Source organism: Ornithorhynchus anatinus, chromosome 4 (assembly GCF_004115215.2).
Source record: "Ornithorhynchus anatinus isolate Pmale09 chromosome 4, mOrnAna1.pri.v4, whole genome shotgun sequence".
Taxonomy (NCBI): Eukaryota; Metazoa; Chordata; class Mammalia; order Monotremata; family Ornithorhynchidae; genus Ornithorhynchus; species Ornithorhynchus anatinus.
The window spans coordinates 37920049-37945311 of NC_041731.1; the positions used below are offsets into that span (position 1 = coordinate 37920049).

Genomic DNA, 25263 nt, shown 5'->3' on the forward strand with positions numbered 1-25263 from the left:
AAGAATACAACAGAATTAGCAGGCTTGTTCCCTACCCACGAGCTTTTAGTAGCGACAATAAATGACATTACAGGCAACTTGGCCTAGTGGGAAGAGCCCGGGCCTAGGAGTCAGAGAACCGGGGATCTGATCCCAGTTCTACCACTTGTCTGCTGTTTGACCTTGGGCAAGTCACTTCACATCTCTGTGCCTCAATTACCTTACCTGCAAAATGGGGATTTAATCCAACCCCCTCCCACTTAGCCATGTGGGACAGGGATTAGCATATACCTATTATTATAGTTATTCCTCTAATAATAATAATAATGTTGGTATTTGTTAAGCGCTTACTATATGCTGAGCACTGTTCTAAGTGCTGGGGTAGACACAGGGTAATCAGATTGTCCCACGAGAGGCTTACAGTCTTAATGCCCATTTTACAGATGAGGTAACTGAGGCACAGAGAAGTTAAGTGACCTGCCCACAGTCACCCAGCTGACAAGTGGCAGAGCCAGGATTCGAACTCACGATCTCTGACTCCCAAGCCCATGCTCTTTCCACTGAGCCACCCTTCTGGGCTGTAAGCTCATTGTAGGCAGGAAACGTGTCTACTAACTCTGTTGCACTGTACTCTCCCAAGCACTTAGTACAATGTTTTGCACACGGTAAGCCCCCATACACACCTGGAGAGTGTCCAGTACTCTACCGGTCTCAACTATGGGAGGGAGAGTCAAGCAGAGGCCTATCCATTCCATTCCTAGCTTGGGCAGTGGCTCGCGAGGGGAAGGCCATCTGCTATAAGTCAAAACTCAACTGTGCTGGGCAGCAGAGGCACAGGAGAGAGTAGAGGGCGGGGACTCAGGTTTACCGTGCAGAAGGAGGCAATGGTAAACCGCTTCTGTATTTTGACCAAGAAAACTCTATGGATACACTACCGGAATGACTGCAGATGGAGAAGGGGTTTTCTGGGAGAGATGTGTCCATGGCCTCACTATGGGTCGGACACGACTCAACAGCATAAGACAACAACAACAACGCACCCGATAAATACGATCGATGACTAATGATATTACTGATTATTACTATTATTAAACTAATTCACCTAAGAATTCATCTCCAATCTAGTCTCAGGCAGACTTAATACCACACTGGGGGCCCAAAACACTGAGCACACTGGACTCTCTAATCACTCACTCTCCTAATCATTCCCCGTAACTGAGTGAGAAAGCGGCACCCACTTAGGCCCCCCACAGCTTGTCCTTTGATAAGGCCCAGAGGAGCAGGATTGACATATTTTTCTGTCCTCCGCTGATGGCAGACGAGGCCACCCCTGCCTGTGGACATGAAGCACAGCTCCAGGCTGTCCTTGGGTTGGACTGAAGCCTCGTGTTGGTTCCATGGAACAGGCTGACGGGAGGCACCCAGGGTTTGAGTGAGTCGCCTACAGGAGGGCAGGCCCACCGCTCCTGATCTCTAGGTTCAAAGCCTCCCCACCAGAGTAGGCTTCTGACATACGGGTCTGCTCACTGTTATACTGTACTCTCCCACGTGCTTAGTACAGTGCTTTGCAAACAGTAAGAGCTCAATAAGTATGAATGAAAGAATAATAATAATTGTGGTATTTGTTAAGGGCTTACTAAGTGCCAAGCACCACCAATACAAGATAATCGGGTCAGACGCGGTTCCTGTCCCACGTGGGGCTCCCGGTCTAAAGGGGGAGGGAAGACAGGCATTTCAACCCCATTTTACAGATGCGGAAACTGAGGCACAGAGAAGGTAAGTGAATTGCCCAAAGTCATTCGGCAGGCAAATGGGAGAGCCAAGATACGAGCCAGGTTCTCTGACATCTAGGCTCATGCTCTTTCCACTAGGTCACACGCTGCTTCTCAGGTGCGGGGAGCTTTTGGAGCAAGCCCTAACCTGACCCAGTTCCTGTCTTTGAGAGTGACGCAAACAAATGCAAGGAAGCATTCCATACAAAGACAATAACCTCAATTTACACCATCCCTCTCCTCCTACACGGCTCCCAAAACAGTCAGCCTGACACTTGTAAATCAGGACAGTGTGAGATCTATACAAAACCGTCCAAGTGTGAAATCTCCCTTTCTCTTTTTCTTCTATTTTAACAAATGAGCAAACGTGTCTACCAAAAAACGTGTCTACCAACTCTGTTATATTGTACTCTCTCAGGCACTTAGTACAGAGAAGCAGCATGGCTTAGAGTATAGAGCACAGGCCTGGAAGTCAGAAGGCTCTGCTGTATGATTTGGGCAAATCACTTCCCTTTTCTGTGCCTCAGTTACCTCTTCTGTAAAATGGGGATAGACTGTGAGCCCCATGGGGACAAGTAACTGTGTCCAACCCGATTTGCTTGTATCCATCCCAGCTTTTAGTACAGTGCCGGGCAAATAGTAAGCACTTTAAATGCCATAATTATTACAGGGCTCTGCACAGAGTATGGGCTCAAATACTATTAATTGAGCCGCTTTCTGAAATCTCATCCATTACAGAGAAACGTCATTCATTATGTTCTGCCCCTCTAGGCTGTAAACTCCTTGTGGGCAGGGAGCCTGTCAAACTCTTTTTTTCTCCCAAGCACTTAGTACACAATCAGTGATCAATAAATCCCACTGATGCGATTGACAGATTCACACCCCATCTTCTGAGAAAGCAAATCAGGGGAAAACAACAAATGCTTTCTTCCCACCTTCCACCACAAGAGTTCTTATTTTTGGCAGCGTAATACTTTCTGCCTATCTAAAGCAGACATTGTCTCCCTCTAATCTGGAGGTTGCTGAGACTATTAACCCAGTGTAGGAGACACTGAATTTCTGGCTTTGAGGTTTACAGCTTTATTGTCAGAGCAGCTCCTTTCAAAACCTTTCGTGGGTCTGAAAGGTAAGTCACCCAAGAAACTTGCTTTGTGCCCCTTTCCTGATTGAAGAAATAGCTGAGTAGCAATAAAGGACTTTAAAAAAAAAAAAAGTCAACCAAAAGCAATGCCCTCGAAAAGGATTTCTAATGGATAAAAGCCATGTACGACCGCTTTTTTGTGCCTCTTTCACTGAGGTCTCCTTCAAGTGACAAATTATTTGACCTGCAGATAAAGTTCACTGGCAAGAGATTCAGTCTCCCCAACAGCTTCAGCTTCTTCCATGCTAACCGGAGGTACTTATGGAGTAATTAATTTCAGCATCTGTTTATGACCTTTTGAATAAACTGTCTTTTTCTGAAGGCAAAGCTGTTAACACGATGGAGAATTCATAGAGAGCAAAAAGTCTGGAATTAAATCTCTTGCTAATTAAAAGTGTTCCTCTGTGTAAACTCGGCTTCTTTGAAGACTTCCATGTTTGTTCAGCCTGTGTGGTTGCTTCCCCTGGTCTGGTTTTATTATTCTCAACCTTTAAACCCATTCATTCATTCATTCGTATTTATTGAGTGCTTACTGTGTGCAGAGCACTGTACTAAAGGCTTGGAATGTACAATTCAGCAACAGATAGACACAATCCCTGCCCAACAACGGGCTCACAGTCTAAAAGGGGGAGACAGACAGCAAAACAAAACAAGTAGTCAGGCATCAATACCATCAAAATAAACAGAATCATAGATATATACACATCATTAATAAAATAGAGTAACAAATAATATATACAAATATATGCCAGTGCTGTGGGGAGGGGAAGGGGGTAGAGCAGAGGGAGGGAGTAGGGGCAATGGGGAGGGGAGGAGGGGCAAATGGAAGGGGAGGGCTCAATCTGGGAAGGCCTCCTGGAAGAGGTGAGCTCTCAGTAGAGCTCTGAAGGGGGGAAGAGAGTTAGTCAGACCCAGGAGTCTTTTGGCACCCAAAAATATGCTCGTTTTCTGTGTTTCGTTTTTGCCAGTTTCCACAGGGCTGACAATTTGGAATAGATATGAGGATAATGAGGCATCATTACTTCAAAATAAATACTTTCCCCTGTAGGCTGTAAGATTCTTGTGGGCAAGGAATGTGCCTGCTATACTGTATACTCCAAAGTGCTTAGTATAGAGCTCTGCACTCAGTAAGTGCTCAACAAATACAATTGATTGATTTCATCTAACCATTTTCAACACTACCTTTTAATCTATATGACGCACTTTTACTTTTGACACACTTCCAGAGAAACTCTCCTTGAACCTCACAATAACTCAGCGATAAGGAGAAGATACTATAATCCCGCTTGACAGAGAGAGAAACTGAAATCCAGCCAGGTGAGTACGTAAGCACTCAATAAATATGAATGACTGAGCAGCTATCTGACATGTGGCATCTCATCCATAAGGGAGAAATTTCATATGTTCTCCCTCCTCTAATAATGATGCTATTTACTAATTACGATACTTATTAAGCACTTACTATGTGCCAACCGCTGTTCTAAGAGCTGGGGCACACACAAAGTAATCAGGTTGGACACAGTCACTGTTCCATATGAGGCTCACAGGCTTTACAAATGAGGTAAAGAGAAGTTAAGTGGCTTGCCCAAGGTCACACAGCAGACAAGTGGTGGGGCCGGAATTAGAACCCATATCCTCTGACTCCCAAACCCGTGCTTTTGCCATTAGGCCACGCTGCTTTCTCTGCCTTTAAGCTCCTAGTGGGGAGGGAATGTGTCCACCAAATCTGTTCTTTCAATTGCACAGTACCTCATACAGTGTCCCGCTAATCTGGAGGTTGCTGAGACCATTAACCCAGTGTAGGAGACACAATCTCTAGACTGCAAAACTCATTGTGCGCAGGGAATGATTCTGTTAAATTGTACTCTCTCCCAAGATCTTAGTACAGTGTACTGCACACAGCAGCACGGCTTAGTGGCAAGAGCACGGGTTTGGGAGACAGAGGTCACGGATTCTATATCCAGCTCCGTCACTTATCAGCTGTGTGACTTTGGGCAAGTCACTTATCTTCTCTTTGCCTCAGTGACCTCATCTGTCAAACGGGGATTAAGACTGTGAGCCCTACGTGGGACAACCTGATTACTTGTATCTACCCCAGTGCTTAGAACAGTGCTTGGCACCTAGTAAACGCTTAACAAATACCATCATCATCATCACAGTAGTCACTCAATGAATTCGACTGGTTGACAATCTCTGGCTTAGGGTTTACATCTTTAGCGTCAGAGCATCTCCTTTCAAAACCTACCTGGGTCTGAAAGGTAAGTCAACCAAGAAACCTCATAGTATGTCAGCAAGCGATGTCAGAATTGGAACTCAGGTCTCCTCATATCAAGTTAAACTTTCCAACCCTTCACTATAGGCCCAGGGAGCATTGGTGCCTCCCTTTTCCACCTCTACTGTGGGTCACATAGCTCAGGGGAGTAAGGCTGTTCTCAGAGGACCGCCCTCATGTTTTGGGTGTTTCAGATGAAAAAGCTTCCTAGGCTCGGATTGGCCATGCTCAAGCACATCCAGTGGAATTCAACGTGGTGGCCACCAGTTGTCTGCTGTGTGAACTTGGGCAAGTCACATCTTCTCTGGGTCTCAGTTACCTCATCTGTACAATGGGGAATTAAAACTGAGCCCTAGGTGGGACAGGGACTGTGTCCAACTCAGTTACTTTGTATCTAACCCGATGCTTACTATAGAGCCTGGCACATAGTAAACACTTAAATACCACACATCATTAATATTACTATTTGCTGAGATACCCTTGAATGGCAGCAAGGGCAGGGAATGTCTCTGTTTATTTTGATATTGTACTCTCCCAAGAGCTTAGTACAGTGCTCTGCACACAGTAAGTGCTCAGTAAATACAATTGAATGAACCTATGAGCTTGGACTCACCACCTGGGAACGACTACACCTGGGCTTGCTTGTTGAGTCCATTACCCCAAATATATCCCCCTTCCTCGCTCTCCAGGAAAGGGCCGAGAGTCCAAAGCTAAAACCCCGGTGAGGGGGAGGAGGCGTTCCCTTCTAACTAAATGAAGAGATGGATCTAAACTGGCCCAATTTCCCAAATAATCCTTATGTCGCCTGGGTGAGTTCTGTGACCTCCGGCCTGCCGCATGTTCGGGTCATAAGACTGGCAAGAGACACTTCCTCTTCCTTTTTCAAACCATAAACAGACTCCTCCAGACTACAGGCTGTTTGGGCTTGAGTGAGAATGTGTTTCTGTGAGAAGGGGGCACACATATTGAACCCCATATGGCCAAATACTTTCACCCTGTGGGGGAGTGTATCGGATTTGGCAAATAACTTCACGTTAACAGTAAATGCAAACTACTATTCTGTGCTTTCTTGCTCGACTCTATCTACGACTACGTTCTCCCAAAGCCACTCCAGATACCAGCTGTTTCATTTAGCAACTAAATTACTGCAAAATAAACTCCAAGAGAGGATGGGGCCAATGTTTTTCCCAAGACTTATTTGCATGAAAGGGGAGTAGGAGGTGAGAATGATCTTTTTGTTTCCTCATTACTTACGTAGGTTGAAGAAGTCATGGGCAAATCATAAGTTATTAACTTGGGTGTTTGGGCCAACAGGATTCCTTGAATGAGGGTCACAGACCTTTTAGGTGTCACCTAAAAAGAGCTGAACCTTGCAATACTGAATCTTCTGAGCAAACAACAGAGGAGCTCAGAATGGCTTAGTTGGCCTGGCCAGCAGCCCAGGGCCAGCTTTGGGAGAGAACTTCAGCCTAGAGTCCCCAGCGGCCTCTCTGACCTTTCTTGGTTTGCCAAGAGCCCCTTCCTTCCCTTCTATATTCATTCAGTTGTATTTATTGAGTGCTTACTGTGTGCAGAGCACTGTACTAAGCGCTTGGGAGAGTACAACATAATAGAACCCAGCTCTAGGTCCACCCCCTTCAGAAAACTCCCTCTGATGAACCCCACCCATTCTTCAAACCTAAGTAGACTGTGAGCCTCATGTGGTACAGGAGCTGGGTGTGACCTATTATTACTAAGTGCCGGACTAGATACAAACTAATCATGTTGGATAAAGTCCATGTCCCACATGGGGCTCACAGTTTTAATCCCCATTTTACAGATGAGGGAATTGAGGCCCAGAGAAGTTAAGTGACTTGCCCAAGGACACACAGCAGACAAGTGGGGGATCCGGAATTAGAATCTGTTCCTTCTGACTCCCAGGTCCGTGCTCTATCCGCTGAACCATGCGGTCTTTGATAATAATAATAATGGTATTTGTTAAATGCTTAGTAGAAGCCAAACACTGTTCTAAGCACTGGGGGAAATACAAAGTTATCAGGTTGTCCCAGGTGGGGTTTACAGTGTTAATCCCCATTTTACAGATGAGGGAACTGAGACACAGAGAAGTTAAGTGACTTGTCCAAAGTCACACAGCTGACACGTGGTGGGCTCCCAGGCCGTGCTCTTTCCGCTAAACCACGCTTCTTCCCTAGTACAGTGTTTGGCACAGAAAAAGCATTTAACCGAGACCACTATTATTTGCCACCCACTCTCCTTTTTCACCTCATGCTTATCAATACTGCTTCTACATGGATATTTAGGGGCAGACTATCTGCCCGTCCATTGCGTCTCTCCTATTAAAGTTTCCATGAAAGCAAAGCCTGGATCTACCCTCTCACCCAGACCCCTGGCACCTAATTCAGTGCCATTTCCCCCACCCCCCTCCTCCACAGGTACCCAGCTGACTCAAATGACTGATTGATTAGGACCTGCAGGCCATCTGACTCTCTATGGTAAGAAAACACAATTGTTACCTGTTCACACTTTAGCCCCTAGATCCACAGATTTTTGATTGGGCATGCTGTTGTCTGATAGAGTGAGATAATCCCTGAAAACCCAATTAGCTCTCACATTCTCCGCCTGCCTCCACGTGGCCATGGCCTTGGTGATCTTGGCCCCGGGCCCAGCCTGGCAATCTCTCACATAACTAAATCTACCTGGCATGGCTTCATCTTCACCTTCTGAATAGCTTCAAACTGGAAGGAGGCTGAGGTGAAAGGATTTAGCTGCTGGAAAAAGACTAACGCTCAGCAGAGCTGTTATGAGAAACCCAAGCCAGACAGATCCACATTACACCTGTCACCCACAGGTCACATAAGCCTTTAACTGCAAACGGAACCTTTTGCTTTCCCTAAGATGGCGGACTGAATGTTGCTTGGCCAGTTGGGTGGAGAATTTCGTTAACTCCAGAGGAGCTCATAAATAAGAATCAGGGAGACCTCCTGAACGAACTCTCTGAGAAGCCTCAAGTCCCGATAATCGGAGGTTAGGTTGAAGGGATGAGGCCATCTTCCGCTTGTCAAGGTCACGCGACCTCGTGATCTGCAGGAGCCCTCAACCCACAAGTGAGCATCAGAGATGACAGCACAGTACATGGCAGAGCAGCTGAGGTTGCAAAAGATGTTAGGCTATAAAAGATCCAGAAAATATAGCTCCAGAGACTGGGTTTTATAACCCAGATTATTCACTAGGAGATAAACTAGAGAATTAACTGCACTCTGCAAGTCAGGGCTAATTTTGCCAAGAAAGAGATGGCCATTGCAGATCCACTTGAAAGATTCCACTACCTTTTGGGCCTGCAGTAAAAGTAGCTTAAATTCCAAGTTGTCCCGAAACCAAATTGGGACTGGAGTCGGGGGGGAAACAGGGCTACCCTGTTGCATCATCGCTGAACATGGAAAGCTGAGATGCAACCAAAGAAAACAGGAGAAAAGCCATGGATTTATTGAAAGCAGATACAGCACTCTATTCTCTTTCTGCTTTTCTGGTTCTATGAAGGAAAGTATAATTTTGGAGAAAGTTTTGCAGTTGTCAACCACAGATTGCTATAAATGTCCCTAGACTTTGTGAATCAAGCAAAAGGGAGTGGTTTTCACCAGGGCTGCCTCTTCAGAAGGGGAAAAACTAAGAAATGAGAACTAAAGAATCATTCACCCTCTACTCAGAGGAAGGTGGCTCCCGGAAACACGGGCTTTTTTGGGACGTGGGAGGGTGGGGAGGGTGTTGGGGGGGGTGGGGGAGAAGAATTAGTTCTGATTTTTTCAGGTGACTGAAACTGCTTTTAAACAACCTCCACTTTCCAGAAAGTATTACCCTATAGGGAAAAAAAATTGTTTTTTTCCACTCCAAGTCCAAATCAGAATATCTCACTCAAAAGGGCGATGGAGGCATATGACACATGCAAGGAGCCATGGAATTATTGCAATAATAATTGCAATAATAATTGCCACACATTTGCCAGGCACTGAACTAAGCATTGGGATACATACAAGATAATCAGGTTCAACACCGTCCCTATCGCATGTGGGGCTCACAGTCTTAATTCCCATTTTACAGATGAGGTAACGGAGGCCCAGAGAAGTGAAGTGACTTACCCATGGTCACATGGCAGACAAAGGGCAGAGCCACAATTAGAACCCAGGTCCTTCTGACTCCCAGGCCCGGGCTTTTCCCATTAGGTCATGCTGCTTCCCTAATTATTGTTTTTGATGAATTAATAAAATTCAGTACAGGAACTACATATGCAGATTTAAAGGTGTACGTGCTTTCTGTAGGCTACTAAACACGCAAATATACGCCCAGTTTTTAAGATAAAATTACCCTAGCTCCTCTGCTAGATGGTAAGCTTCTTGAGGGCAGAGACCAGATCTATTTTCTCTAATGTACTCTCTCAAATACTTAGTACGGTGTTCGGCACAGAGTGAGAGCTCAACAAATGTCACATGCTGATTGATTCTAATCCACATCAGGAGTGGTACTGGACCAGTATAAGGAGGAGGCTTTTTCCTAAACAGGTGGAAAATGTTGACTGATTCTAATCCACATCACGAGTGGTACTGGACCAGTGTAAGGAGGAGGCTTTTTCCTAGACAGGTGGAAATCAGGAGACAATTAAGCTATTAAGGTTAATTACCTGCCTTCGAACATGGAAAGCAGAAAGACGGGAATGGGAAGTTGCAGTAATGGATGCCAAGAAGTGGGAATGCCACTGAGCTGGAACCATGTTTCAGAAGGGCTCATGTTTGACTGAGAAGGGCAGGAGATCAGCATACCTGGGGAGAGCTGCAAGGTGGAAAGGGCTGGAGGCAAGAGGGAGAGAAGCTTCCAAGGGAAGCAGGAAGGGACAGCCTTGCTAATCGCAGGCAGAACAGCTGGGATCCAGCTGGGTTCCCTCACTAGCACACCATCAGAGTTGATCTTCCACAAGGCTCAGCTGGGGAAGAAAGTTAACCCCAGGTTGTTGGTTTGCTGATTCACTGCATTTTCAAGAAGAGGAATCCCGGAATTCAGCACCAAAAGAGCAGCAAGACCCATTGGAAGGGCAGGACACACTGGGATAATAATAATGGCATTTATTAAGTGCTCACTGTTCTAAGTGCTGGGGTAGATACAAGATAATCAGGCTGGACAACTGTCCCTGTCCCACATACGGCTCACTGTCTTAATCCCCATTTTACAGGTGAGGGAACTGAGGCCCAGAGAAGTTAAGTGACTTGCCCAAAGTCACACAGCTAAGTGGCAGAGCCGGGGTTAGAACCCACAGCTTCTGATTCCCAAGCCCCTGCTCTTGTCACTAAGCCACGCTGCTTCTCTATCTCTTCCTTATCTACTAGGCCATAATGGCGGGCAGGAATGGGATGACTGGCCAGTCAATCAATGGTGTTGACTGAGTGCTTACTGTGTGCAGAGCACTGTACTAAGCGACTGGGAGAGGACAATACAAAAGAGATGATAAATACATTCCCTACCCATTCCCTACCTCTAAGGACCTTACAGTCTGGAGGGTTTTTACAGTCTAGGGGTCTTTCTGTCTCTCCAAATCTGACCTGATCCCATAGACTCTTTCTTCAAGTCCTTCTGTAATTTATTTATATTAATATCTGTCTCCCCATCTAGACTATAAGCTCTTATGGGCAGGGAATGTGTCTACTTATTGTTACATTGTACTCGCCCAAGTACTTAGTACAGTGCTCCGTACACAGTAAGCACTCAATAAATACAACTGATTGGCATCTGACTGAATGACCCAGTGGATAGAGCACAGGAATGGGAGTCAGAAGACCTGGGTTCTAACCATTTGCCTGCAGAGTGACTTTGGGCAAGTCACTTGATTTCTCTGTGCCTTCAATTTCCTCATCTGTAAAATGGGGGCTAAATATCCATTCTCCCACCTCCCGAGACGGTGAGCTCCAGGGAGGAAAGTGACTGTCTCTGACCTCATTGCGTGGTACCAACCACAATGCTTGGCACATACTAACTGCTTAACAAGTACCATATTATTATTACTACTCTCACACTGACCTGCCAAGTCTGCACCAAAACCCATGCAAGGGGGAAACAGTGACTCCAAACCACTAAGGGAAAATGGGAGCAATGCCTTTATATCGCGAGAAGCAGTGTTGCATAATGGACAGAGCACGGGTCTGGGAGTCAGAAGGACCTGGGTTTTAATCCCAGCTCCATCACTTGTCTGCTGTGTGAACTTTGTCAAGACACTTCCCTTCGCTGTGTCTCAGTTACCTCATCTGTAAAATGGGGATGAAGATTGAGAGCCCCACATGGGACATGGATTGGGTCCAACCTGATTAGCTTGCATCTACCCCAGTGCTTAGAACAGTCTTGCACAGAGTAAGCACTTAATAGCATTAAACATATATGTGTTCATTCAATCTAATTATTGAGCACTTATATGCAGAGCACTGTACTAAGTGCTTGGGAGAGTACAACACAACAATAAACAGACACATTCCCTGTCCATAACGAGCTTACAGAGAAGCAGCATGGCATAGTGGATAGAGCATGGGCCCGGGAGTCAGACGGTCACGGGTTCTAATCCCAGCTCTGCCACTTCCCTGCTGTGTGATCTTGGACAGCTCACTTAACTTCTCTGGACCTCGGTTACCTCCTCTGTAAAATGGAGACTGAGGCTGTAAGCCCCATGTGGGACGAGGACTGTGCCCAACCTGATAAATTTCTACCTACCGTAGTGCTTAGTACAGTGCCTGGCACATATTAAGCTCTTAAATACCATAATTATTACTATTATTATTGTCATCACTCAGCCTTCCCAGAGGCCCCCAATTCCCCATAGCCATGGGCTTTCCTTAGCCCCTCAAAACTTAGCTTGATATGGGGCTGTGCCTTGACCAAGACCAAAACTAAGTCTGAGAAAAGATCTTTCTGTTTCCTGTCTTTGCTTTCAGGGTTATATCAACTATGAGAGCAGAGATGGTCCATGTACAAGACAGTGAGTCCAAATCCAGTAAGCTGAGCCGGAAAACTGAAGCAGATACAGTTCCTAGCAGACATCCTTTGGCTGTTATCCACTTTCTCCTGCTAGAGAATAATTACATGACTGAGTCCCAAACCCCTCTAGTCCCTAAGCTCCTTGTGAGCAGAGATCATGTTTACTGAATCAAACTCTCCCAAACACTTAGTACAGTGCTCTGAAAACAGGAAGTGCTTATTAAATGCCACTGATTGATTGAACTTCCTCCTTGAGCAACAACACCTCCCCCGACCCCTCTACTCTGTCTTCCTACCTTCAACCATTCAAGCAAAGACACTCTCAACAACAATGAGCGTTATTAAACAGCTAACATGACATGAGGAAACTGTTACATCCACAGGAGCCATAAAGCTTTCATGCAACATCTCTAGGCCTCCAATCCGCATGAATAATTACCAGGCCCCAGAGCCCTGCAATGCACTGTTCTTCCCTGGCCTCAGTTGCTTTTCTAAATATCGCTTTTGAGTTGTCCTATCGCCATAGGCCTATATCAACACAACTTAGGTATCAAATGATTTTATTCCATCTAAAATTGGTTTAGTATAGTGCCTGGCACATAGTAAGCACTTTACAAATATTATTTTTTAAAAAGGGAGAGGCTGAGGGCAAGTGGGAGGTGGTGTTTAGATGAGATCGAGGCACAGTGACCATCCAACCCAATCATTCAAATGATCACAAGGTGCTCCAAGCACCTCTTTGGTTCATACCTCACATAATCAAATCACAGAAAAAGAGCCAGATACGTTTGACCCCTTCTTACGCATGGGGAAACTGAGGCACGGAGGAAGGAAAGTGATTTCCAAGAGGTCACACAGCAAGTGGGGGCAGGCCTGGCATTAGATTCCAAGCTTTCCTCTCTCCCGGTGCCCTTTCGCGGCTCCCTGGCCTTTGATGAATTGAACCCAATAAATAAGCTAGGCATTTCAAACAAAGATAAGTCATTCACCCTAGCTTCTGGGCAGGTTGTAAGTGGTAAATTCTCATGGAGAAACCCATTATCCACATCTGAAAACCCCGCATGAATAATTATCCCTCGCATCCTAGGCAACTTTATCAAAATGACAACATAGGCCCATGATAGTCAGGTTGCACAAACAATCGCTTCCATAAGGAGCAAAGGACAATTATGACATCAATCCTTTCCCCTTAGACTATAGATATTAACACAAGGATTTTTTTTTCCATATTTGGCTACATGGCAGTAAATGTGGTAAGTCCCACTGATTAAATTTGAAAGGCCTAGACGTGGCAGGAGTGATGGTGAGGGCAGAAGGGTGATGAACTGCACCCAAAGTCTTGTGACACCTCCTTCCCTGTTCAACCCTTAGCAACCTTTCCCCGAGGGGAGCTCATCCTAGCTCCCAGACCTACCCCAGTACGCATGAGTAGCAAACCTAAGGATGCTGCTAGCATGCTGCTACTGAATGAAGGGGCTGGGGACTACAGGCAAAGAGAGAGGAAAAAAAAGAGTAGAGATCGGGTAAAGCAGGGGCACTGAAAAGCTGCACACCCGAGACATAACACAGCCAAGAGCCACCGATCAAAATGAATTCCTCTAACCAGAATGGTGATTGGGGTTTCCAGAGAGGAGGGGGAGGGGGAGTGGAGTGGCAGGTGTGAGCAGGAGAAAGCCAGAGCTGGGGGTGGGGAGGTCGGAGTCCCACACTCCCACTCCTCAAACGTAGAGTTCATTGCACGGAGTGTCTTGCTTCCCGTACAATAGATACGTGAGGCTGTCCCTTTGGATTCGGTGGTGAGATTTTATCCAAGGAGATGGGAGTGGCACAACAGATATATGACAGACAATTTTTTTCCCCACCAAGCACACCATCTACCAGGTAGTAGAAGAACATATCCTTAAACTGGGGAATTCTTATATCTTGGGGGTTGCGATTAGAACTGAAAGATCACACTGGTGTCCACTTGTGACATTTGGATTAGAAGAATTAATAAAGTAGAAGGGAGATCACTGGAAGTGTTAATAACAATCATATAACAATGCTATTGGTTAAGGACTTACTACGTGGCAGGCACTGTACTAAGCACTGAAATGAATACAAGCAAATCAGGTTGGATACAGTCCTTGTCCGACATGGGGCTTACAGTCTCAATCCCCGTTTTACAGATGAGGGAACTGAGGCATAGAGAAGCGAAGTGACTTGCCCAAGGCCCCACAGCAGACAAGTGGCGGAGCCAGGATTGGAACCCATGACCGTCTGACTCCCAGGCCCCTATTCTATTCACTGTTTCTCTAATTAGGACCAAGAAAGTTCAAATAACCAAATTATTGAACTTGGCTCCCACAGGGCCAATGTCTTTCTGCAGTCAAACTTCTTCGCACATTGTCCAAGCGAGTCTCCAGTTGAAGTTCAGATAAGTTCCTTTCCATTGTATCTGTGTATCCTGGATGTTTATGTGTGAGATAGTCTCTTTTTTTAATCTCTTGGTGTTGTTACTTTAAAAAAAAAAGCTAAAATAAATACAGGATGTTTGTCCTTAAAATGACAGAGTAGTAGAAATGCAGGAAACACTGCACTCTAAGAATGATCTTATAGCTACAAAACAGGCTAGCAGAATGATCTTCTTGGAATTGGAACTTTTAGTCTTGGGTTTTGAAACAGGAGACCTATCCTGGGGGAAGATATCTTGCCAGAGAAGCCACCCGATTGGGTCATTAGAATAAGAAGGGAAAGAGAGGGTGACTGCTGTCCCCAATTGGAAAAAAAAGTCCCTAAGAAGACTGACAGAATGAACAATGGGATGATGAGAGGAGCAAGGGAAACAGAGCAAGGTATTTGGTCACTTGAGCTGTCTCATCAGTTGGAAAGCCACGACTCCAGGAACGACCGACCACGGTTGCAGGTAACGTGGCGACTAGATTAAGGCCGGTTTAGTTAGAAGTAACGTATTGAAATTTGCATCTCACGACGACTAGGGCTAAACTAGGGCTTCGTGTCAGGTCCGGAAACCAACTGGGCTGGTCCTGCAGGAAGGCTCTCTCGATTGGGAAATAACTTGAAGACCAACCAACGTGGAGCGGCCCGGTTCCCACACAGGCAAGGGGTCCCGGAAAGGAACCGTGCCTCTCCAGTCTCGGGCCGACAGCAGACGGCGATGTCTCATCTCCAGTAAGTGGGCTCAGGAAGAGAAAGCTACCTAAGTGCTGCTGAGTGGAACAAGTCAGGGAAAGGGGAGGAGACTGTCCGGCCAGCTGGAACCAAAGAGGGAGGATGTCGTGACAGAGGAAGAACCACAGTAATAAGACTTCCTTGTGGCAAAGACCCAACCCCAAGAGGTACAGCTGGAATGCAAAACTACTGAGAAATGGATCACCCCAACTATCAGAGAGAGACTTGGGATTGTGCTTCTTGGGTTGTGTCTGCCCAGGGCAATCTGAGCCAAACAAAACCTTTTATTCTTCCCCCCTTGAACAAAACAATTTATTTGGGCACATCTTTACCGTCCAAATATTTTGCTTCCATCAAAAATTCCTGTTTCCTTGGCTAAAATGGAAATGTTTGGTTCGGGTTTTAAGGTGAAAGAAATGTTTCAGCCAGGGACCCACCAAACCCTCTCGTGACTGCGTACAACCTGGCTGCCATCGACTGACCAGTGGTGCACAGGTAGCTAGAGTTATTGTCCTGCAGGCCCTGGAAGCTGGGAAACCCCTTTGCAGACCTTAGTGGACCCCTAAGACCCGAAGCATCATGGCCTAGTGGATGGAGCATGGGCTGGGAGTCAGAGGGTCGTGGGTTCTAATCCTGATTCCACCACTTGTCTGCTGTGTGGCCTTGGTCAAGCCAGTTCACCTTTTCTCTGGGCCTCAGTTTCCTCACCTGTAAAATGGGAATTAAGACTGTGACCATGTGGGAGAGGGACTGTCCAACTCAATTATCTTGTGTCTACCCCAGTGCTTAGAACACTGCCTGGCACACAGTATGCGCTTAACAAATACCACAAATTATTACTATTGTTACTGAAGGAAATCTAAGCTTCTTGAAACCAATCTGAACATGGAGTAGCTCTAAGACTTCTGGGTTTGGGGCTTGGAAATACACCCACGAGGAGCTTAGGCATCTCCAGCCTACATGCCCTTAGTCCTGGCACTACATTTCCTGGGGATACCTCGAGCCTTGAGTCACATTCCATTGCTTCACTCCACCCCCATCCTTCTCTTCCGTAGAATTTAAATCCTAGTCTAGCATCCTGGGATGGTGTAAACCACTGGGGTGGGCAGGGACTGTGTCCGACCTGATCGTATTGGATCTAAGCCAGTGCTTAGTACAGTGCCTGGCACATTGTGAGGGCCTAGCGAATACCACGATTACCATTTATTTTCATTATCGTCATTCCAACTTTGGTTTGGACAAAAATCTACCACCCCCAGCCAACGTTAAGTGCCTCCACTCCTTCCCTGTCCACTGTGGATGGAGTCTTGGGGAGCAGGACATTGTAGAGAAGCAGCGTGGCTCAGTGGAAAGAGCCCGGGCTTGGGAATCAGAGGTCACGGATTCGAATGCACGCTCTGCCACTTGTTGGCTGTGTGACTGTGGGCACGTCACTTAACTTCTCTGTGCCTCAGTTACCTCATCTGTAAAATGGGGATTAGCTGTGAGCCTCACGTGGGACAACCTGATTCCCCTGTATCTCCCCCAGCGCTTAGAACAGTGCTCTGTACATAGTAAGCGCTTAACAAATACCAACATTATTATTATTATTAGAATTCTAATTCTGGAAGGGATTGCCAAAGGATATCTAATTCTACCTCCTCTTTCAGCATACCAAATAATGCCGATTGAGACGATGCCCAATTGCATGGCTCGCAATTCCGAAGTACCATTATTCTGAGGATCTATAGGTCTTTCATGATTGTTTTCATGGCTGACAATGCAACCATATCTCTAGGTGATAGGTTAAAAAAACCTCTTCCTGACATCATACACCTGTCTGTCCATCAACACTTCTCCTAATCACCTGCCCTTTCCCCAGGAGCCCTGAGAATTTCAGAACCAACCTCAAGGGCCAGGTTTCTTTTTACTGAAATCTGTTCTTGTCTGCAGCCCGCTCTCTTTTAGGTCCAACTTCACTTCTCTCCAACCCTGCACCTGTCTTCCCTGGCTTTCATGGTAGCGTGATGCCCATTTTTCACATAAAGAAACCAAGGCTCAAAGATGTCCAGTAACTTTCCCAATGTGTCACAAGTCGACAACCGCTGTTGCGAATCAAGCTTCCACCCTGACTGTAAACACAGCGTGACCCCTCCCTGCTGCAAGGGAGAAATTTCACTCACTAGCCCTGTAGGTGCTGCTACTAAACTATTTTGATATTTCCTTCAGCCAGGGTCATGTTACAATGCCGCCACTTATGGTTCCCATCGCAAAAGTCTACCGGCAGGCTTATTTTTCCACTGCAGCGGTAGGGAGCTGCTCCCGAAAGCTGCATCCCATCAGGAATTTAGCTCTCTGGGCCATGATAAAAGGTCTTGCTTTGAAAAACAAAATAGCAAAAAATGTGCTTCGGGTGCCAAATATATTCAACTAACCAAAAGTATGAAAGTGGGTGTGTCCTCTCCTCCCACTTACACAGGCAAAATGGTTGACTGATTTTGAGAAGCTAACGGTGTCAGTGAGTACCCCCATTAGACTGAACCCCTCGCTTCGAAGTTCCCAGTTTCCTAATTTCATATTGCCCGTGGAATTCAGCACCGTCCTCCCCTCTTCAAAGTTCTTCTTTAAAACCACCTCCTCCACGAGACATTCCATGGTTAAACTTCTCACTTTTCTGGTTATGCTAATAAACCAGTCATCTCAGTGCTCTTTAGTTCTTGTAGACTGATTTCTTAGTGATTTATTATTCACTTGCATTTATTATTCACATCCACTCTCATTTTACCTGTTGTTTTCCATCAGTCAGTGGTATCCGAATGCTTACCAAGTGCAGAACACTACTAAGCACTTGAGAGAGTACAAGACAATAGAATTAGCGGACACATTCCCTGCCCATAATGAGTTTACAGTCTAGAGGGGGAGACAGACCTTAAGAGAATTAATCACATATAATTTTAAAATATGTACCTAAGTCCTGTTTTGATTATTTACATCAGCTTGGCTCCTCCCATTAGAAAGAAACTTTTTGAGAACAGAAATCACACCCTACACTTTTTCTGCATCCGTGCTGCGTTCATTCTGTCGATGGGAATGCTGATGTTAATGAACTTTGCCAAAGCCAAATTCCATTAAGGTAACAAACAGCCTACCTTCTAATCAACTGCCAACAACTGATATGTGATATTTCAAAGTAACCTCCAGTGGTTCCGGTTTAATCCTGGACATGGTATTCAGATTATCTGGGCCCTAAGGATCCTAAAGATCCCTATCCAGCTATGAAGATTTGCAAATCCCAGGAACCATCGGCAGAAGGCTAGTACTTAGTAGTAATAATACTAGTAAAACTGTAAGCTCACCCTCTAGACTGAAGATCACTGAGGGAAGGGAACGTGTCTGTTTATAGTTGCACTCTCCCCAGCGCTAGTACAGTGCCGTGCACACAGTAAGTGCTCAGTAAATACGATCGAATGAATAGTATTGGAGTAGAGCAGAGCACTCTACTAAATTCTGGGAGAGAATACGCAGGGGAGGGAAGAGGGAATTAGTCCCTGCCCCATGGGGACTCATAATCTAAGGAATTAAAGTGGGGAGGAGGGATTGGAGACAGACCTCAGGAGTGATAAACATTAAAACATAACACAAACAGTAATCATGACTTCGTGTGCTCCTTTCTTCAACCCTTATAGAATTCTGGCTGGGCTTCCCGAAGCCGAGTCCTAACTGCTGTCAAACTCCAGCTTACTGTGGTTTGGGCAGCACCTGCTCGCTGAGGTTGTATCCAAAATTGGCTAAAGTAGGCTGCGTCGTCTCCCAACAGATTTCCCTTTAAAAGCAGGATAGAAGCCACTTGGAAGTATCTCACACAAAAGGGATGGGTCAGGTATCTAGACTGTAAACTCTTTAGGACAAGGGAATTGTGCTCATCCAAGAATTCAGTACAGTGCTCTGCACACAATACTGAAATGGCACTGATTGATGGATGCTCCACTATTTTCAAGGGAGTGTTAAATTCAGTTTGGGTGGAATGGCAGAGTGGAAAGGTACTCTAAACCCATACAGATCAACACCCCCCAGCCTGTGACTCTTCCCCACCCAATCCCATGTCACTGCCTTAAGCACCTCCAGACAATAGAGAATTGGGTTTATCCCAACTAATTGCACCGCCCTCCGATGAGAGGCTCCCACCCACCACCACTGCATCTCTCAGTGAGAGCCATGCCACCCTAAATTGGATCAGCCTTTTGTGCAAGTGTTTTTAATGGGTCTTTCCAAATTGCTTCTTACGGGGAAGTCTTTCTCTGTGTATTAAAGTCAGCAGATTCCCTACCTGCTAATTAAAGCCTAATTTTCTGCCAGAATTTTCTGGAGAAAATCAAGCTTTTGCAATTATGCTGCGTTAATTCAGCAAGGTCAGCTGAGATAAACTTAAACAGCATGAATACAAGTCTAAGGTTCCCCACCTGGCCTAAATGTTTGCTTTAGCCAGGAAAAAAAAAAAAGCACGTGAAGTTCACCAAATGTAATGCCGAGAGGCAGACAGACAAAGAGATAATATTAACTCCAAACAAGGGTCAGAGCCCCAGAAAAATTCCTAGTAGGTCTAACGAAGGATGAAGATGTGTAATCTAAAGCTGGCCCAGCCTCTACTTCTAGCAACTGCCCCCTTTTCTTAATTACAGAGAATAAGGAAATCAAGAGAAACATCTGTGGTGTACACAACGGTTACTTAATAATCACAGGAGTGGCGGTTGCAGATTTGCACACACATACACACACAAAATGCAAGCTCAGGATTTTTTACAGTGATGTTTTTCCCAGGGGACTGTGGGATTATTTATTTTTCTCAGAATCTTGACCTAAGGGAACCTGCCTTCACAATACCACAGGAGGTCCCTTAAAAAAAAAATTAGCTGCCGGCAAAGTAGAAGATTGAGCCGATGCTAATTTACTTGTCCCAAACAATGTGCAAGCACTATTGTCCGTTCAGCTCATTGTACAACTGCTTTTAAAATATAAACCCTCATAAAACATGCCTCCATATGAACCACATAGATGACAGATACATATCTACATATACGCATCCTCATTCCTACCCAGGATTTTTTCAATGAACTGTAAATTTCCTTTTGTTCAAGTCTGCCTTGACCACCTTCTCTGACTCCTGACAACCCATCGAACAGGATAGAGGCAGGAAAAGGACTTGGGTTAGCAAAGCCTCTACTCAGATATTTAAGAGTTGTTTACTGTAATGGCAGTTTCCACCGCAGCTGCCGGCTCTTAGGAACAAATTGAAGATTATGAAACGCACTGGGGTGGGGGCTGAAGGTTGTGGGAGACAGTTTTTAGGAAGAGCATCAGTTAAGAGGCTAGCAAGCCAATTACTCCGGCTGAATAAAATCCAGAGAAAGTAAGCCTTCCTAGGCTGGGCAATCTCGTACCTTAGGGCAAAAAGGAATCCAACCCTGGAAGAAGGATGCCACTATATCACCTCAGAGCAAGAGGTCACTAAACAGGGATCTTTTTTCTGCCTTATCTGGTCATTTCTGCTGGAGCTGGGAGAACGACCTTAATTGCATCTGTACCATACCCTTGGTAGCTGCAGACAGGACACATCTCACTCTAATTTGGCTTGCACAATCCCGGCATCTGCCCCACGTGGCCTGGCCTGAGAATCCTGTGAGAGTCCCAAGTTTGCAGCATCTTCCCCTTAATGCCATCACCTCAACACGGTGTCTCTTTCTATGGGTAATCCTGATTTGCTAGGTGACCTTAAGTGGCAGACAGCTTCTCTGGGCTTCTCTTTCCTTTTCTGTAAAATGGGGAATCATCATCTTGACCTCACAAAGAGCTTGTGTGGTTTAGGGAAAAGCAGCACTGTGCTTCTTGGAGGCACTTCACTAGAGCAAAATAAAGCTGTATTATCTTCATGAACACTAACTGGAAAAGTCAGAATAGGCAAAGGTCATCTGGAAATGTTTTCAAGAGCAAACTCCCTGTATAGTGACTGCAATTAAAAGAAGACATCAAAAATAACTCTTTGAAATTAATGACATCTAAATTCTAGGTCTAGTACTTCACTGGGATTGCTACGAATCCAACGAAGGCCAGAAAACTAAGAAATGATTTCTCCAAAGACTCTATTAGGTGATGGATCCCATTACAAGATGCTAAGAACCTTGTAACCAAGCGGTTGTAGCCAAAAGGAAAAGGAAGGAGATTGACTTTAAGTGGGTTTTTAGGTTTCCTATCTGTATAAGAACTTTGCAGTTACCTTTAAAAATCAACAAAGCGACCATCACAATTGTTATCATTTAACTGAAAAGTAGACAACCCCTACTAAAGTGTAAATAATGCTAGCCTAGGATTGCAATTAGAACAGGTCATAAAGTGTGGGTGTGGACCGCTCTACTTCAACTGTATGTAAACACGTTAAAACCTTACACTGCTTTATACCAAAAACACTTAAGATAAAAGTATTGCTCTACAAAGGCAAAAGAAAAAAAAAACCCAAACAAAAAACCACAGAATAGAATCCCAGCGTGTTTCTGACCATAGTGGCTATCTGTCTGCATGAATACAAATAGAACTTCCTTTGTATCTTCAGTTTCATCCTATAGCTTAATCCATTGTTTAGGAGGCAACCTTGTAAGCAGAAAAGGGAGCAAAGCTATTAAAGAGGTGCCCTCTTCCCCTCCCTCTTTTCCCTAAATCGCCCCCCACCACACACACACTTTCTCTCACTCTCTCCTTTGTATCACAAAGTCTTCAATTTTCTACACGCTCTGTGTGCCGAGTCTTTGGATTTAGACCACGGCAGACCCCTGCATCAAGCCCTTAGCCCAGTGCTTTGCACACAGTCAGCGCTCAATAACTACGATTTGATTGTTTCTGGGTTTGCAAACTTGTTCCAGCTCAACGATCGGAAGTAAACCCTTTCCAGCCATGGTGACTTAGAGCAGTTTCCAACCCAGGTCTACGGGCTATTTATTCTTAAAAGCGGACAAGTTACCAGGTAAGAAGCCACGGTATATTTAATGCACACCTAAGACCCTGGCCCTCGACTCCTGAGATGAAAAGCCACCCTAGAGATGGGAAGAGGCTACTGTTAGCCCTGGACTACCTAGAAGGGTGCTCCCCTAAAAGGATGAGCTGAGAAGCTGCGTGGTTTAATGGCAAGAGCTGGGGCTTGGGAGTCAGAAGTCATGGGTTCTAATCCCCACTCCGACACTTGTCTGCTCTGTGACTTTGGGGAAGCCACTTCACTTCTCTGTGCGGCAGTCACCTCATTTGGAAAATGGGGATTAAGATTGCGAGCCCCACGTGGGACACTCTGATCACATTGTATCACCACCGCCCCCCCCCCCCAACCCAGCGTTTAGAATAGTGCTTCAAACATAATAAGGGCTTAACACATACCATCAGCATTATTATCATTACTTGACTTCTCTGGGCCTCGGTTAACTCATCAGTAAAATGGGGATTAAGACTGGGACCACCTGATTACTTCCCATCTACCCCAAGGCGTGTCCCCCACGTGGGACACTCTGATCACATTGTATCACCACCGCCTCCCCCACCCCAGCGTTTAGAATAGTGCTTCAAACATAATAAGCGCTTAACACATACCATCAGCATTATTATCATTACTTCACTTCTCTGGGCCTCGGTTAACTCTTCTGTAAAATGGGGATTAAGACTGGGACCACCTGATGACTCCGCATCTACCCCAAGGCGTGTCCCCCACGTGGGACCACCTAATTACCTCGTATCTTTCCCAAAGCCTGTCCCCCACGTGGACCAACCTGATTCCCTCGCATCTGCCCCAAGGCCAGTCCCCCCACTTGGCCCAACCTGATTACCTTTTATCTCCCCCAGCGCTTAGACTGTCTCCCCCTTCTAGACGGTGAGCCCCTTGTTGGGTAGGCCTTGTCTCCATCTGTGGCCGGATTGTACTTTCCAAGCGCTTAGTACAGGGCTCTGCACACAGTAAGCGCTCCATAAATAGGACTGAATGAATGAACAAGGCCGGACACAGAGTAACCACTTAAGAAATGCCATCCTTCTTAGTATTATTACATGGTAGGCTGGAGATTCCCCCCACTCCGAACAGATGCACCCCACTCTCCCACCCCCCCCCGGTGGGAAACCTCGGGCCGGTCCCGGACCCTCTGCGGCCGGACTTCCAGATGGCTGGAGGGCCTGGAGAGAGGGAGTCCTGGGTCCATCTCCTAGAGAAGCAGCGTGGCTCCGTGGAAAGAACCCGGTCTTGGGGAGTCAGAGATCATGGGTTCGGATCCCGGCTCTGCCACTTAGCAGCTGTGTGACTGTTGGGAAAGTCACTTCACTTCTCTGATCCTTAGTGACCCCATCTGGAAAATGAGGATGAAGACTGGGAGCCCCACGTGGGACAACCTGATCACTCGGTATTTCTTCATTCAATAGTCCTGAGCGCTTACTGGGTGCAGAGCACTGTACTAGGCGCTCGGAATGGACCTTCGGGCAACAGATAGGGACAATAACGGGCTTCCAGGCTCCCCCAGCGCTCAGAACAGTGCTTGGCGCAGAGGAAGCCCTTAAGAATCATCATCATCATCATCATCAGGGTCCCCTTAAGAAAGGCCATCACCCTCGGGGTCCCCCGAGGCCTCGTCCAGAGGACCGGCGGCGGCTGTCCTGGGGGCGGGGAGGGGGCTCCGTCGTAGACGCCCCCCGGGGGCCTCACCTGGGACATCTGCGGCCTGAAATTGATGTCCTTGAGGTCGATGGATCCGGGGGCGAGGTTGTGGAGGAGCTGGCAGAGGAGGACGCCGTCCCGGAGGGCCTGGGCCAGGTCGAAGACCCCGGCGGCCGGCCACACCACCCGGTGGTTGGCGGGCAGCACCTTGCAGTCGATGAGCCAGCGGCCGCATTGCCGCCACTGCTCCATGCTGCTGCCAACCGGGCACCGGGGCACCGGGCCTGCTCGCAGGGACGGACGGACGGACGGACGGACGGGCGGCTGCACGGAGGAGGAGGACCACGAGGGAGTCACGGGCAAGCGCCCCCGGGCCCGCTCGGGGCGGCTCTCCGGAGATCAGCTCTCGCAACCCCGAGCATCTTCCTCCCCACCCCCGGGTGCTGGGTTCGAGTCCTCCCGCCGCCTCACTCCTGCCGCCTCCGCGCGGGCCGCCCAGGTTGCTCCCCCCACGGGGTCCGCATGACCCTCCCCGCTGGGAGGAGAGAGGACAGCGCGATCTCTCTCTCTCTTCTTTCTTCCTTTCTCTCTCTCTTCTTTCTTTCTTCCCTTCCCCACCCCCCCGAAGCGCACTTTTCGGAAAGCCGCCCCCCTCCCGCAAAAAAAGCCAGAGCAGGTCCCCCCTTCACCGACACAAGTCCCCCGCGCCCGGTCGCTCTGTCGGCTGTCTGTCCGGGTGGGGAAAGCCCCCCGCCCCCGGCCCTGCCCCGCAGGGAGACCCCGCCTTCCTCCTCCTCCTGGCCCTTCCTCCACCCCGCCCCCGACCCCAGCTGCTGCGACCTCAGCGGACGAGGAGCCCGATCCTCCCTGACTCCCTCCCTGACTGCCTTCCTGCTTGCTTTCCTGCTTGCTTGCTCGCTTGCTCTCCTTCTAGGAAGTGCAGTGCTCCCCGGCCGGGCTGCGGGGCCGGCGCCGTCCCGACACAAAAGCAACCCTCCCCTGCCTGCCTGCCTTTCCCCTCCCCTCCCCTCTTTTCCCCTCCTCTCCTCTCTTTTTGCTCTTCTCCCCTCCTCTTCTCTCCTCCCCTCCTTTGCTCTCCTCTCCCCTGTCCTCCTTTTCCCTCTTTCCTCCCCCCTCCTTTCTTCTTTCCCCTCCCCTCCTTTCCCTCTCTTCTCCTTCCCCTCCCCTCTTCTTTACCTCCTTTCTCCTTTCCCCTCCTCTCCCCTCTTTTCTCCTTTCCCCTCTTTTCACCTTCCCCCCTCCCCTCTTT

General features: G+C 47.0%; 1 protein-coding gene across 9 annotated transcripts in view; it reads right to left on the bottom strand.

Moving 5' to 3' along the window:
* The window catches only part of VAV2 (vav guanine nucleotide exchange factor 2), a 374103-nt gene extending 349504 nt beyond the window's left edge, over positions 1 to 24599 (bottom strand). For 4 of the 9 annotated variants that reach the window (XM_029063007.2, XM_029063008.2, XM_029063010.2 and 1 more), the window contains exon 1: positions 24042 to 24596. In XM_029063007.2, coding sequence (XP_028918840.1) covers positions 24042 to 24245 — 204 coding nt within the window. In that variant the 5' untranslated portion in view covers positions 24246 to 24596. Of the gene's footprint in view, positions 1 to 24041 lie in introns of all 9 variants that reach the window. The other 5 variants (XM_029063006.2, XM_029063005.2, XM_029063009.2 and 2 more) reach the window with 5 other exon arrangements.
* Between the last annotated feature and the right edge of the window lie 664 nt (positions 24600 to 25263).